Source organism: Rattus rattus, chromosome 9 (genome assembly GCF_011064425.1).
Source record: "Rattus rattus isolate New Zealand chromosome 9, Rrattus_CSIRO_v1, whole genome shotgun sequence".
Taxonomy (NCBI): Eukaryota; Metazoa; Chordata; class Mammalia; order Rodentia; family Muridae; genus Rattus; species Rattus rattus.
The window spans coordinates 9,221,457-9,237,604 of record NC_046162.1 but is presented as its reverse complement, the minus strand read 5'-3'; the positions used below and the strand labels follow the sequence as shown (position 1 = coordinate 9,237,604).

Below are 16,148 nucleotides of genomic sequence, written 5' to 3'. Positions count from 1 at the left end.
GGTTTCACGTTGTTAACCATGGCTGCTCCTGAGTAATGGAACAGTTTTTATTTTGCCTTCATTTGTATTTCTTATGGGCTGACAATGGAGGGGAATAGGGGATTCTGAGAGAGAATGTCTCCTAGATTGCTTACCTGGGTTTTTGTTTTTTGTTTTTGTTTGTTTGTTTGTTTGTTTGTTAGGTAGTTACAAACTTGACCCAAGATGTCCCTCTAGTGGAAGGTGGAACGTGGCTGTAACTGGCACCTGAGTGCGGCTTTGTAAAATATCTTATTGTATTCCAGCCTTTTGCAAACAAGAAACTGAAGCTCATAAGGTATTATGCTTATTCAAAATTTTCAAGGTGAGGGAGGAAATACTTGTAAAGGTAGAGACTAAACCTGCACGCTAAAAAAACAGTGTCAATTCTGGATGCACTTGGAATACTGACAGCTAACATTTTGAACTGTCGGTATAGGAGGATCACGTGGATTAGATTTCTCAGTTTGTATTTTGTTAGTTTATGTCTAGGTCCAGAGACATTCGGGCCACACTTGTCCCCCCTCGGCTCTTCTTCGGCTACAATCGGCAGGCTGTCCTCTTGAACTTGGCTCCCTTCGGCCACATCCGGCCTACTCTCGGAGTTGGCGTTTGCAGCCACCTCTGTTCCAAGCTCCTCCCACCTTCGCTTCCCTCCTCTGCGTTCGGCCAGCGCTCGGCTCGACTCGGCTCGACTCGGCTCTTTCCGTCAACGCGCGGCCGCGGTCCCGGAAGGGCGCCCATGGAGCCCGGCCTGCCGGGCGAACGCCAGAGTATGGCGCCTCTGTTGGAGTACGAGAGGCAGCAGGTGCTGGAACTGCTCGACAGCGACGGGCTGGTGGTGTGCGCCCGCGGGCTCGGCGCCGACCGGCTCCTCTACCATTTCCTGCGGCTTCACTGCCACCCTGCCTGCCTGGTGCTGGTGCTCAACACGCAGCCTGCCGAGGAGGTGCGACCGAGGGATGGGTGGACCGGAGGGTTTGGGGGACATCGGAGCCGAGATTGGTGCGGCAGGAACGTGAAGCTATACGGTTGCAGGGACCCCGAAACCTGCAGGTCTCAAACAGGGCAACAAAAGGAATGAATTAAGATCCCTAGGGGGAGATGCGAGACACCTACACAGTTCCAGGTCGCTGCGGAAAGGGAACCCCAGGGAAGTCCAAGTGACTGCCACGACATGGGGAGGGCATTGAGTGAAGGTGCTTGAAGGAGATCCAGGACTCTGACACTGCGGGATGACTCTGCAAAGTATGGAACACATCCCAAAGAAATCTTGGGTTCCTCAGTTGACATGGGAGAGCGTTGAATAGAGGTCCTTGAGGGAAATACAGAGCCAAGACACAGTTCGAAGACACTGGGAAAAAGGGTCCCACACACTCCCTAACACTAAATAAGAGAGGGACGACTAGGCCACACATTGAGGTAGAGGAGTGGAATGGATTGCACTACAAAGGAGAGAAGGTATCGGAATCTGTGTAGGAATAGCGTCTGGATTTGAAGTTGGATATTAACGGTATTGGGGGACAGAGTGTGGTCCCTTAAAGGGCAATGATGGGGATGACAGGGTCTCTGAGAGTGATTAGAAAGTGGAAAAGGAGATCTTGAGGTTGCACAAAAGAAGAGGGACTAGGGAAATAAGGGGGTGGGGGAAGACTGGAAGTTAAAGCTAAGGGAGCGATTAATCTGGGTTAAGGAGAACTGGTGATCCCGAGGACAATGGAATGAGTCCTGCTTTGATGGGGACATTGAGAAATGGGGACTTAGCCTAGCATGATAAATCCGACGATCCCCTAGGTATATTGGCCAGGAAGAAAATGTCAGCTGAGAACAGTCACCTTTAAAGGCTGAGGCCCTGTTGGATGCCCCTAGGAATCTCGCAGTGCTTGGCAAAGGACTTCGTGCAATGTACGATGCCCGGAAAAGTGGCGTTGGACTGAGAGACTAACGGGCCATTGCGTCTATGGACATTCTGAGGTCGCTCCAGGAAGCATCAATTCTGATGCATTGTCTGCAGAGAGGAATCCCTTGTCTCACCCGGCTTCGGCCGGAAGTGGTTTCTAGGTAGTAGAAAACTTTTAACCCAAGATTTTAAAAGGTTCTGTGGCTTGGTGTTGAAATGGAAATAATGACGGAAGCACAGTTATTTCTTAAATAAACTCCAAAGCACAACTTAAGCTTACCAAACTTAATTAAAGTGACCCGATTGGCTGATGGGTTGTATATTCTCTGTGATGCTCGTGAGCTCTGAGAACCGAGACCTCACTTTAAATCCCTGCAGCCTGTTTTAAAAGTGCCCTGCTCTGTACCAAACAGCTTACTAATGAGTTTAATTTGATTCAGGAGTACTTTATCAATCAGTTGAAGATCGAAGGAGTTGAACACCTCCCTCGACGGGTGACAAATGAAATCGCAAGTAACAGTCGCTATGAAGTCTATACGCAGGGCGGTATTATATTTGCAACAAGTCGAATACTCGTGGTTGATTTCTTGACTGGCAGAATCCCTTCTGATTTAATAACTGGTAAGAATGTGAAATCTTCCTATACACAATGTGAATATTTTTATTTCTCGTCTGTCTCCTGCTAAATACTCTGCTCTTGTCACTCAGTGTTGTAGCTGAGCTGATGGCACACTGCCTGACAACTGTAGAGTTTCAGCCAATATTTATGACATAAGTAAGTCTGGCTACATGTCACAACACTACGGCTCCGTGATTTAGCTATCGTATGAAGGCCTTAGAGCTTCCAGACAAAAACCTGCATGGATGACCTGGAGGGGTGGGTCAGAGAGTAAGAGTGTTTGCTGCTCGTGCAGAAAACCAGCACTTAGTTCCCGGCACCCATACAAGGTGGCTCATAACTGCCCATAATTCCAGCTGCAGGGGCTCTGAGTCCCTCTCATAACTGCCCATAATTCCAGCTGCAGGGGCTCTGAGTCCCTCTTTAGCCCTCTGAGAACAACATCTCCCACCCCCACTGCATCACACATGCACAAACAGATATGCATAATTTTTAAAGTTAAAAATTTTAAATATCTCAATTAGACATTGACCTCTGATATAACTAGTAAACAGCAATATAAACTAGTATAACAGCTGTTTGGGCCTAATGCCACAATTAACACAGCTCACTGTTTGACGGTTGGCTGGTTTTTATAAGTAGGAGACCTCCAAAATAAGGAAGAAAAGTACAGAACTAGACAGTCATTTAGTATATTACTGAGTATTGTGCACAGTGCACACGATTGTACATATTGTATGCTGTGTGACCACTGGCACAGTGGCACATTTGTTTTAGGTATTTCTAATCTTTATTTTTTATGTTCAGAGACGTTTTGCCTGCGCACATGACTCTGCACCACATGTGTCTGGTACCTAAGAGGTCAGAAGAGGTTAGACTCCTGGAACTGGAGCTATAGATAGTTGTACTGGGAATCAAGCCTGGGTCCTCTGAGAGAATAAATGATTGTAGCCACTGAACCCCCTCTCTGGCCACAGTATTTGTATTTGCATACAAACCCAGAAAGGGCCGTGCTCTGACAGAGGTGTACCCTGGAACATGGTTGAAGCATCGTGATACAGTGTGTGATTGGATGTAAGCTGTGGCCCATTGTTTTCCAGCCTGACTTCCGGTAATGTTGTAGTTGACAGACATTTGCCTTTTGGGTATAGCCAGACTTGACGTGTTTATCAATACTTTTCTAATAAATTTAAGTAAATTTGCTTTCCTTCCTTTTCCCATGATTTAAATTAAACTGAATAGTTACTCAATACTTCAGAGGGGAAAGGTAGGAGATAATTTCAGCCAGGGGTAGTGTAGAAACAACTGACTTTCACTATCATTTGGCCTTCAGAAATCTCTGACTGCCCTGGAGCTAATATAAGAGCCCTGCCAGGCTGCCATTAAACTACCCCGTGCCTCTCTACCCAGAGCACGCAGAGCGCTACATTGCACTTGCCTGTTTATGTCTGGCTCGCCCATAAGCTTCGTTCCAGGAAGCACTTGTTCATCCCAGACTCAATAACCGGGATATGTGGCTCACCCATATCTAACGGCTCCCGTTGCGTTGCGTGTCCAGTGCTCAGTGTCCGGTGCTTAGCAATGAGTGTTCAGATGGCAGGAAACAGATTCATACACACACTTCCCATTGTGTGCACCTAATTGGCTGAATCAGGTTTTGTCATTCGTGTCAAGCATTTTTCATTGTCTTAGACAGTGTCTTGAGCATCATCACAGCCAGCTAACACTCCACTCAAACAAGATCCTTTTTGAAGGAAGGGCCAAATGAAGATCTCCTGAACTTCATTTTTCTCATTTTTTTTTATTGAAAATAGATTTCTTCTCTCATATAATATATCCCAACCACAATTTCTCCTCCTTCCATTCCTCCTAGTGGCTCCCCCAGATCCACTCCTTCTCTGTTTCTTCTTCAGGAAAAAGAAAGACAACAGACAAACAGTACAAAATAAGACACACTGAGACAAGGCAGAAACCCTCTCCTATCAAGGCTGGACAAGACAGCCTGGTAGGAGGAAAAGAGTCTCCAGGGCAGGCAAAGGACTCAGAGACACCCCCACTCCCACTGTTAGGAGTCCCATAAAAATGCCAAGCTAAGATCTATAACACATATGTAGAAGGCCTGCATGTATATTAAGCACCCATGGAGACCTCATGCTTGCTGTTTCAGTGTCTGTGAGCCCACATAAGCCATGTTCTCCTGGTGTCCTCCATCCCCTCTGACTGCTACAGTCTTTCCTCACCCTCTTCCATGGGGTTTCCCAATCTCCAAGGGGAAACCTCCAATTTAGACTCTTTCTCCTCATGTCTGTCTGTGGGTCTCTCTCGTCACTTCCATCTGCTACCTGAAGAAGCCTTTCTGATAACAACTGGACAAGGCACTATTCTCTGCATATAGCACCATGCATTAGGAATCATTTCATTGATCTTTTTTTTTAAGACAATCATACTTGGTTCTTACCCCTAAGTCTCTGGGTTATCTCGTCTCTGGTTTCTGGCCATCCAATCAATGTAGGGCAAGGGCTCACCTTCATGGGGTGGGCCTCAGCTTAAGTCAGACATTGATCACTCCCACAAGTTCTGCACCACCATTGCCCCAGAACATCTTGCAGGCAGGGAGATTGAAGGTGGAGGACATTATGGCTGGCGTGGTGTCTGAGATTCTCTCAGTAGCCTGCAGAGTACCTTCTTGGGCTAGAGAGACTAGAATGTAGAGGTGGAGGATCCAAGCCCACACCAGCCTGACCTCTCTACACTCAATGAGCTGTGTGGACGTTGTCCTCAGCCAGAGAACCCCGCCTACAGCTGACAGTTCTCAGAGGATGGCCTTCTAACATCAGTCTGGGATTTTAGAGATCTCCACCAGACGTTCTCAGCAACTTAACCAAGGCAACCTTGCCTGGCTTCAAAGTAAGGCCAGTTCAGACTAGTGTTCTCTATTACTAGAAGTCACTAGGAGCACCCTCATAGATTGCAGAAAGTTCCCATAGCACCAGGTTTCCACACCATCCCCCAGTTCCAGCTTCTCTCCCTGCATTCTCTCCCTCCATCCCCCACCCATCCCACTCCCATTCCCCTTCTGCCCCCAGTCACAGAATCTATTCTATTTCCCCTTCCCAAGGAGATCTATGCTTCCCTCTGTATTCTTCCTTGCCTCTGTCTGTGAATTACAGCTTGCTTGTTTACTTAACAGTTAATATCCACTCGTAAGTGAATACAGACCATGTTTGTCTTTCTTGATCTTACTTACTTCAGCCAGGATGATTTGTTTTTCTAGTTGGATCCATTTGCCTGTAAATGTACCACATTTTCTTTCAGTTAAGATAGTTCCCAGTTTCTGTCTATTCTGAATAAAGTCTCAGTGAACACAGTTGAAAAGTCTCCTTGTGAGTGGTAGCTAGAGCTGGGTCTTGAGGTAGATCAGTTCCAGCTTTCTGAGGAACCGTCATATTGATTTCTACAGTAGCTTTACAAGTTTGCACTCCCACCAACAGTGCAGGAGTCTTCCACCTAATTCACACTCTCACTAGCATGAGCTGTCACTTCTGTTTTTGATCTTAACCACTATGATGGAATGGAGATCTCAGAGTTGTTTTGATTTGCATTTCCCTAGTGGCTAAAGATGTTGAACATGAACATGCTTTAAACGCTTCTCAGCCATTTGAGATTCCTCTATTGAGAATTCTCTGTTTAGAGCTGTACCCTATTTTTTTTAAATGGATTGTTTTGTTTAGTATCTGGTTTCTTGACTTCTTTATATATTTTGGATATTAGATCTCTATCAAGTCTGGGATAGGTAAAAATCTTCCCATTGCATAGGCTGTCTCTCTGTCCTATTGACTGTTTTTCTGTCCTATTGACAGTGCCCTTTGCCTTACAGAGCTTTTCGGTTTCATGAGGTCCCATTTATCAACTATTGAACTTAGTGCCTTCACTATTACTATTGTGTTCAGAACGTTGTCTCCTGTGCCAACGAGTTCCAGGCTCTTCCCCTCTTTCTCTTCTATCAGGTTCAGTGTATCCAGTTTGATGTTGAGGTCTTTGATCCACTTGGACGTGAGTTTTGTGTGGGAAGATGGGTATGGACCTGTTTGCATTCTTCTACAAGCCAACATCCAGTTAGGCACCTTTTTTACCAGTGTGTATTTCTGGGTTTGTTGTTTTGTTTTGTTTTATTAAAAAAAATCAGGTGTCCATATATGTGGTTCAGAGACGTTCAAGTAGGCAAGACACCCAAACACATGAAATATTTTTAAAGAAAAAACCACTGTTAGAATGATAGCACTACTATGCTGCTTTAACACAGTAAACCCTTATTAAACCGTATCAAGGGCATTGTAGCTGGAGATGTTAGTGATCTAAAGCCCTTATCTGAACTGCTCTGTGTTGTCTAAGTGGATTTTTAAGCTGCTAACATTGTCTAGAAACTACCACTAGATGTCAGTATTACACCATCAGTCACCAGAGTAGGCCTGCACAGTCTTGATCAACACCCCCTCAGAGCCCAGCTCACTGGTGGCTTCTTGACTGAAACTGACAAAGTTGAATCCATCCTGGGTCACATGCTATCCTGTCTCACAAGGAACTCCTACAGCACTAACACCACCCCACACTCACCCTGCTCAGATGCTGTTCTTACAAGGACCCCATGGAGGCTTCAGCAGGAAGCATGTGGTTTAGAATTTCTTTCTGTGTCTACCCTGTTTCTGGGTGACCTCAGTCAGATTGCTTTTCCTTCCCCTTTTTTTAATCTTAAAATAATACCTCCATGAGTCCTCTGAGCACACCTGCAGGGGCAAGCCCCGATTATACAATGAGCCTCTGGGGACATTCCATAGCCAAATCATAATGTCAGATGGGCCAGGGTGACCCAGCCTCTGAAGGCCTACCTGAGCCTATATCAAAGCCTGCACCTGGGGTTAGGGTTAGCACTCTCCTTTCTCCTGGATTCTGAAACAATGCAGCCCTTTTAGAGCATGTTGTCCTAATTTGAGGCTCACCTGTAGTTTGAAAGTCCAGTTTTATTGTTTTCAATTTTATGTGATATTTCTGTTGTGTGTGGTATGCACGTGTATATGTGTGAGTGTTTGCACCTGTGCACACACATGGGCCAGAGGAAGATACTGGGTGTCCTGCTCTGTCACTCCCCATCTTACTCCCTGGGAACAGGGCTTTTCTCCCACTGAACTTGGAGGCAGGCTGGCAGCTAGCTACCAGCCTCTCCTACAGCTCTGGTTGCCATGCACAAGGTGGCTATGTTTCTGTCTCTGTCTCCTACAGATCTGGAGTTGCCAGCATGCACAGGGCAGCTGTGCTTGGTGCTGAGGGTTTGAACTCGGGTCCTGTGTAAATGTTTCAACACAAGCTAACCAAGTGTGGCCGGCCTGTGGAGTCCTTCAGAAAGCCAAATGTTTTCTGACCAGAGAGTATGTCATGTGTTCTGGAGGGCTTGGAAGGTCTTTGTCCGTAAACTTGTAAATGAATTTTTACATTCTTGCTAGGTAGTTAGTGAGAGTAAAATTTAGTGCCAGCTACTTTGGTCCAGAATTTCAAACTAAAGTAATGCCAAAGACCATCCTTGGCCTGGAGAGGGGTTCTGGGGGAAGGGGTGTCTGGGAGGAAACAAACGACTGAAGTCAAATCGGCCTCTCTCTCTCTCTCTCTCTCTGTGTGTGTGTGTGTGTGTGTGTGTGTGTGTGTGTGTGTGTGTTCATCTTTGATAGTTCATCTCTATCCTAGAGTCTTATTTTACTTATCAAGCCAGTCATTTGCTCCAAGTTCCCTTTGATTATCCCTTGACCCAGCATCCTTGGACCCTTTGATTCTTAGGAGACAACAAGAACTTTTTTTTTTAACATTGCAAAAGAATTCAGAGGTCTGCTGGCCTCTTAAGCACCGACAATAAGCTAGCTGGGTGAGACCCCACCCTGAAATTACCATTTCTATCACTCCTGGGCCTGTAGTAGATAATCCTGGTGCCTGGTGCCTTCGTGGCTTCTTCCCTGGCTTTGACCATTTATGTTTCCAGATGAAAAATGATATACACAGCCTTTGGATTTTTCAGTAGCCTCAGGCAGCACAATAGCTGACAGCTGCCTCCCCTCCATGTTAGAATCTTTTCCTGTGTTCCACCTGGCTGCTCTTAGCTCCAGTTGGCCCTTAGCCCACGGCAGCTCTCCTCCCTCCTGCAGTTCCTCTTACATGATGGCGTCTTCCTTCTCCGCTCCTCTGGTGGTGCCTTCTCTCTAAGCCCTTAAAGCCTAACCCTACCAATTTCTCTTCTGCCCAGCTGTTGGCTGTTGGCATCTTTATTCACCAATTACTATTAACTAGGGGCAGCATCACTCTCTTCCTTGGGACAAACAGTTTGGGGGGCCCCAAATTAGCATTAGAATACAAGCAGATTAGGCCAACCCACTACAGGGCCTAACCTTTCTCTGTCCCTGGTCAACTCTGTCTGCTTTCATAAGCATAAACAAAAACTTTCCGCTGGGTGGGATCCCCTGTGATCCCTACTCCCTAAGTCTCATTATCTCCTTTGTTGAGGTGTTGTCTTTTATTGTTTATTGTAATGCTAAGTGCTGGCCTCCACGATTTGGGATCTGCACATAGTCTGAGGGACTCTGCCCTGAGTTAATTCTGATTGGTAACTAAAGATGCCAATAGCCAATAGCTAGAAGGGTTTCCTGGGTTAGAGACCATGAAAAAGGTGCCCAGAGGGCCAAGAGAATGTAACCCAGAGGGTTGCCCAATTGGGTTTATTGATGAGAAAATAGATTCTAACATCATGGAGGCTGGGCAGCTGCCCAGCTATTGTGCTGCTCAAGGCATATTAAATATAAAGGCTGTGTGTGTGTCTTTCATCCAGGAACATAAATGGTTAAAGGTGGGAAGGAATCCCATGTCTGGGTTTTTAAATTTTTTTACATTTCTTCCTTAGTATCTTTCTGACAAGCTGGCTCACAGCACAGCTGCTTTTGTACCTTTAGATTCATGAAGCTACTCTTAATTCATATTATAGTCTTATATTTTGCATAGTTGAGAAATTATATATTTTTGAACTCATGTTTTTAGAGTTTTTTTCCCACAGCCTTAAGGGTTATCGTGAAGGTCCCAGCATTTACCATTTTGCTGAGACATTAGCCACACCTTTGCCCCCACCCCACTACTGTCTCTGATTATTATGTAGTCACTAATGTTAACAGGGAAAACATTCCTTGAAGAAGGAAAGTAAAAAATGTTCATTATTATACAAACAAGCCTTAACCCACAGTGGCCATCGACACTCACCCACGCTTGCTGGCCTTGTCCCAGGGGCAGGAACCATGTCATTCCAAGGTCATGCTGGACCAGCAAAGTAATACACTGTACCATAAGTTATTGAATGGCAGAAAGGAACTGTATTGGCATGTCATTTTCAGGACCCTGTGAGTGAGGCAGGCAGGTCCAAAAACCAATGCATGTGTGTGCGTGGACATGCCGATGTAAAGACTGAGAATCCTTATGGAATGATGAGTTTGACAGAAATGACATCCATCCCCTGTTATAACTCATGCTTCTCTCTAGATTGTCACTAAACACACTGTATGAAATGAGTCAAAAACATGGCTCAGTGAGTAAAGGCACTTTGCCTGACCCAGGTTCCATCGCCAGCATACACGTGGTGTAAGGGGAGAACAGACTCCTAGAAGTTGTCCTGTAACTGCCACTCTGCATGCCCTGCCTCCCTCACATGTGCACACACAATAAAGAAAGAAGTGGAATAGAATGGTAGTATGTTAAAGCTCCCCTGTTTAGCATCTGATATTTAAAATTAGGAAACACGTATAATCATTACCTTTTCTGTGTGTGCATGTATTTGTGTGTGCTCTCATGTAAGTAGATGTGTGCATGTGTGTGGAGACCAAAACTTGCCATCAGATGTCCCAATCTGTGTCTGCTTTATTTACTGAGGCAGGGTCAGTAGCTCCCTGGTAGAGGTGGCCCACAGCCGCCTGGCTGTTACGTGGCTTCTAGGGGTACAAGCTCAGTCATCACCGCTGTGGTTAGTTCTTTAGCCTCTGAGGCAACTCCACAGCCCTTGTTCTTGTTTTTAAGATTCAGGGACATTGTACCATTCAGACCACAAAAGCCACATAAGCCAGGCCTGGTGGTGCTTGCTCATAATCCCAGTACTCAGGAGGCTGAGGCAAGAGGATCGTGAGTTTAATTAAGGCCAACTAGGTTAAATATCATATGCCTGCCTCTATAAACAAAACAAAATGTTGTGTTAAGTTTGATCACTAAAGGTTTTTGTTTTAAATGTTGTAATTTAGCTCTTTGTTGACTGTATCCTCAAAGCTGACTTCATCTAATGGGATGCAGATGCTATCCAGACTTGTTAAAATGAAGTTATTTTATGTAGTTATCTGTTCACATAGTGGGCCATTCAAGCCCCATGCTCTGTCACTCCCTCAGCCTGCCCCCTGGTGGTCCAGACACTCATGTTCCCAGTGGCTTGGGAGACTCCCTCCCGCACTTCACCTCCCTTGTGCACACTCTTCACTGAAGCTAGAACACAGACTGCCTCTTGTGCTGCTTGGTTTGTGTCCTCTTGTCACAAGTTAGGGTCATTGAGAGGAGTGGCCTCCGCAAGATTGGGCTATAAGCAGACATATAGGACATTGTCTTAATTCGTGATTAATGAGGGAGGGCCCCGCCCATTGTGGGTGAGGCCATCCCTGGGCTGTGGTCCTGGGCTCTATAAGAAGCAGGCTGAGCAAGCCATGGGGAGCAAGCCAGTAAGCAGCACCCCCCATGGCCTCTGCTCCTGCCTCCAGGATCCTGCCCTGCTTGAGTTCCCGCCCTCACTGCCTTTGATGATGAACTGTGATGTGGAAGTGTAAGCAGGAAAAACCCTTTCCTCCCCAACTTGCTTTTGGTCATGGTGTTACATCACAGCAGTGGTGACCTTGGCTAGGACACCACCCTTGAATAGGAAACCACAGGGTTACTACTGCAATCTATAAATCCCCTTTCCCCCTCTATCTATAATGGAGAGATTCATCCTATACATTCTGTTACCCTAGAGAGCCCTGACCGATACAACCCCCAACAGGCATCCTCGTGTACAGAGCACACAGGATCATTGAGTCTTGCCAGGAAGCCTTCATTCTGCGCCTCTTCCGCCAGAAAAACAAACGCGGCTTCATCAAAGCTTTCACCGACAACGCTGTTGCCTTTGACACTGGCTTTTGTCACGTGGAAAGAGTGATGAGGAACCTTTTCGTGAAGAAGCTCTACCTGTGGCCAAGGTAATGACGTACGTCATGGGGCATGCTCCATGAGCAGACGGGCCTTAACTGAGCTGCATTTTAATGCAGTGGACAGCACAGTGTGAAACATGCTGTCCCGTCTCTACGGACCTCCTCCTCCTCTTCCTCCTCCTCCTCTTCCTCCTCCTCCTCTTCCTCCTCCTCTCCCTCCCTCTCCTCCTCCCTCTCCTCCTCTTCTTTAAACACATTTGTGTGTGTGTTTCAATTTTATGAAGACTACTAGTTGTATAATTATTCTTTTAATTGTTTCCTATTTCAGAACTAAAAACCACCCATAAATGGTAAATGTTTTGGTGGTGGAGGCCCAGTCAGGTCAGCTCTGCCATTAGAGGCACAAAAGCAGAACCAGCAGGATTGCTCAGGGGTACAGACACTTGCCTGAGTTCAATCCCCAGGAACCACATGGAAGGAGAGAACTGACCATGGGCTGTCCTCTGAGCTCTGAGTGCACAGACACACACGCACAAGTTGATAAATAAATATATCTTTCAAAAAGAGCAAGGGCGAGGATAGTAAGATGGTTCACGGGGTTCGATCCCCAGGACCCACTAGGGTGTCCTGCAGCCACCACACATGCACTGTGGCACGTGCACACCAGTAAGTGTGACAGGCCTTTTTGTTGTTTCATTTTGGTTTTTGAGAGCACTAAGCTGCCCTACACAGTCAGGGCTGACAGGTTTTCTGGGCCTGCCTTGCCTGGGTGATGCTTGCTCGAAGTGAGGCCCAGTGTGTTCGTATGCCGTTGTGCTTCTGTTTTGTTTTTAGCTGTTGAAGCTGATTTGGAAACTGTCTCCATAGGTTCCATGTAGCAGTCAACTCATTCTTGGAACAACACAAGCCTGAAGTCGTAGAGATTCACGTGTCCATGACTCCGGCCATGCTTGCCATCCAGACAGCCATACTGGACATCTTAAACGCGTGTCTGAAGGAACTTAAGTACCACAACCCGTCGCTAGAAGTAGAAGACTTGTCGTTAGAAAATGCTCTGGGGAAGCCGTTTGACAAGGTCCACTTCTTTTCTTCCTTTTGCTGCACAGCTGGTTAGGTTGTTGTTCTGCAGAATGGAAGGTATTTCGGTGTTCGCCGAGTGCTTTGTAGAAATTAAACTGTAGGTGACTTAGACTGGGGCTGCTTTGCCCACTGGGAAATGGTAAGTCACAGTGACATACGGATTGCCATGTAAGCACAAGGCTGACTCTTTCAGTTATGTAGTAAGTGAATGTCTTATTGTAATATAATCAATATCTTTATTCCAACTGACAGTATCTGGGTATCTGTAGACGACAACAGGTCTATAAAGGAATGCTTCATAATTGGACGTCCCTGAAATATACTGCCTTTTTAAAATAGGAAGTTGGGTGCAAGTTTTTGTTTTAGTTTTGGATTTGGTTTGGTTTTGTGGGGCTGTTTTTGTTTTGAGGCAGGGTCTCACCATGTGGCCCTATAGTGTGTTATAGCGAATTATAGAGCTCCAAAATGCGATCTTTAAGAAATTCCAGGTCACGTTTAGTTTAACACACGCTCCCGTCGTTTGAATTTTGGGTCAGTTTGTGTCACTGGGAGCAGTGTGTGGGGATGCCCAGAGGAGGCCAGGCTACTGTGGATGCCATGCGCCTTCGTCCTCAAGTGTGGATAGCTTAGTGCGTGCCGAGAACAAACCTGCCCTAGAGAAGCAGAATGCTTTCCTGAGCACTGATTTCTGTGTGACGTCACTGACAGCTGGGAAGCAGAGATTATTTTAGACATTTCTTGCTCTAGTCACATCTAAACGTAGACGGACATTGCATCAGTCAGACACAACCTTGAGGAGCCATACGTCTTCTAACAAAGTGGTCTGCTGAGACTGGCTCTAGCCTCCTCTCACTGTAGCATCTGGTGTCTTGTGCATACGGATCCCAGTCTGGAGCATGAACCGTCAGATCACACAGATACCACGTCTGTTCAGTGTGTCTGATGAGGTGCTCCTTATGCTGCTGTCTCTATTCCTAAGGATCAGTCATGGTTTCCGGTGCATACCAAGCCGTTCTATCTCTGCTGTGTATGACCATGCATGTTTGTGCATGTCTGCATACATGTGCATGCATCGCTGTGTGTTGTGTCTGTGAGTGCTGAGTGCACATGTCTGGTGTGTCTTGCACATGCTCTTGAATGTACAGAGGCCAGAGTGACCTCTATTACTTCCTCGCCTCATTTCATTGAGCAAAGGGTCTTTCACTGAATCTAGAGCTGAGGTGAAACCAGACTGTCCCAGAGGTCTTCATGTCTTTGCCCGCATAGCTCCAGGGTTAGAGGCACATCCTATCTTTTTATGTGGGTGCTGGGATTTGAACTCAGGTCCTTCTTCTGCACAATGGACACTCTTACCCACAGAGCCATCTTCCCAGCCCCCTGACAGTAATGTTAAAAATAACTAAGGGAGCTTAACTCTAGCTGGTCATAAAAATTACAGTAAAAAGACATTATGCTTGAAAAATTAAAACATTATTAGAATTTAGTGACCTGAAACTTTCTAGCCACTTCCTTGGAAAGAAATAGTAAGGAAACATTAAGAATATAAGGGAATCTTTTTGTAGTAAAATGCAAATAACAAAGCATTTAGCATCTTAAATATATTTTTACATATCTAGTAAATAACCCTTAAGGAAAGTATGGCTGTGTTAAGAAAAGCTATATTGGACATATCTTAACAACAGTAAATTGTATCCTTTTTCAGACAATCCGACATTACTTGGACCCTTTGTGGCATCAGCTTGGAGCCAAGACTAAATCCTTGGTGCAGGATTTGAAGATACTAAGAACGTTACTGCAGTATCTCTCTCAGTACGACTGTGTTACTTTTCTTAATCTTCTGGAATCTCTGAGAGCAACAGAGAAGGTGTTTGGTCAGAATTCAGGTGTGAGTTTAAAAATCCCAGTATTATTCTAAGAGCTGGTTTGAATAATGTGCTAATGGAAGGAGTGCTGTACTCAACTCATGTTATAAATTGCATTTCATGCTCACTGCACAAGGATGTAGAGCTTTATTGGCTGCTAATGTTCCCACCTACTTAAGTTCTGTTCTGTATAATAAGTATTCATCATTCCCGACAGTTTTATTTCCAGAGAAGAATTTTGTAGTACAGACAGCCTAACTTGGGAATAGGTTGTGTTCTGGGAGTTTGGTTGGTAGAAACTTAAGATTAATTTTACTCAAAGACATTCATCCACTAGAATGTCAAAGGCTTATGAGATTCGTGTAGAAGTGCACACGTGTACAGTGACTGTAATGCTAACTACCAGAGATGCTGAGCTGTCGGGTCAAATATGTGCAATTGATAATTTTCACTGCTTCCTCAGGACTTCCTCAAGTAACAAAGTACAGACCTTGGGATATAACACCATGAGAGAGTGCGTACCCAGCATATGGAAGGCCCTGGATACAGTCCCCAGTGTCATGGGGGGAAGGAGGGAGGATAAAGCACCATGGTAGAGCACATACGTAACACATGTAAGGCCCTGCATGCAGTCCCCAGTGTCATGGACATACAAAAGGATGAAGTGCAGAGGCACATGAGAAAGAACTCGTTAGTTGATGTCACTGCCTTGGATTATGCAAGGTTATATGTGGAGTTCTCCAGTACCTCCTTGGAAATGTCCACATGGTTATCTTAGAATTACTATAAGCAGAGCTTTGAGATCTCATACCATGCAAACCTCTTGAGGAGTCAAGGAGGCCCTGGGCCACATTTTGGAAACCACTGGTCTAGCCAAGCAGAGGCTGCAGCAATAAGAGAGAATTAGACACAGCTGTGAAAGCAAGATGGCAGCTGGTGGTCTACGTGGGTCATGTGGCCACCAAGAGTATTTAAAACTGACACTAATTGAAGCCTTTTTTTAAAAAAAATTTCTATTAGGTTGGCTTTTCCTGGATGCTAGCACCTCCATGTTCGTGAATGCTCGTGCCCGAGTTTACCGTGTTCCAGATGTCAAACTGAGCAAAAAGACCAAAACATCGGAGAAGATGGCAAGTCCAGGAGAGCAAGGTCAGGTCTCTGTTCACAGTGGCCGCAAGGGCCACAGGGTGTGGAAGCAGGTGTCAGCCTAAAGCAGATGTAGCATCTCCTGTTATGCACAGAGATGTGTACAGAGTATGGGAAGAGCACTCAGTGAAACCAGGATGAGGTCTATGGCCAGAGGACACCAGGGTCAAAGTCCAGACATCAGGCAGGAGTGTTCTCACTGCTATGTAGGAAACAGTTCAACTGTTACTATCTGGGGCACTTAAAGTCTTAGTGAAGCATTTTAGCATTTAAAGATCTGT

At 45.6% G+C, this 16,148-nt stretch overlaps 1 protein-coding gene across 1 annotated transcript; it reads left to right on the top strand.

Annotated features, from left to right (window-relative positions):
* The first annotated feature begins 731 nt into the window (after window positions 1-731).
* On the top strand, window positions 732-15,932 carry LOC116909228 (DNA repair endonuclease XPF-like). Its single transcript, XM_032912731.1, has 6 exons — window positions 732-967; window positions 2,359-2,539; window positions 11,632-11,827; window positions 12,647-12,854; window positions 14,562-14,742; window positions 15,742-15,932. Exons 1-6 carry the CDS (start codon window positions 761-763, stop codon window positions 15,930-15,932), a joined length of 1,164 nt encoding a protein of 387 aa, XP_032768622.1. The 5' UTR covers window positions 732-760.
* Window positions 15,933-16,148: the final 216 nt, after the last annotated feature.

What these genes read in the sequence shown, in the direction of transcription:
- LOC116909228 (XM_032912731.1), top strand. Translation starts at nt 761, where the DNA reads ATGGAGCCCGGCCTGCCGGGCGAACGCCAGAGTATGGCGCCTCTGTTG. An exon ending in ACACGCAGCCTGCCGAGGAG is followed by an intron (nt 968 to 2,358) that starts GTGCGACCGAGG and finishes AATTTGATTCAG; the next exon opens with GAGTACTTTATCAATCAGTT. An exon ending in AAGCTCTACCTGTGGCCAAG is followed by an intron (nt 11,828 to 12,646) that starts GTAATGACGTAC and finishes CTGTCTCCATAG; the next exon opens with GTTCCATGTAGCAGTCAACT.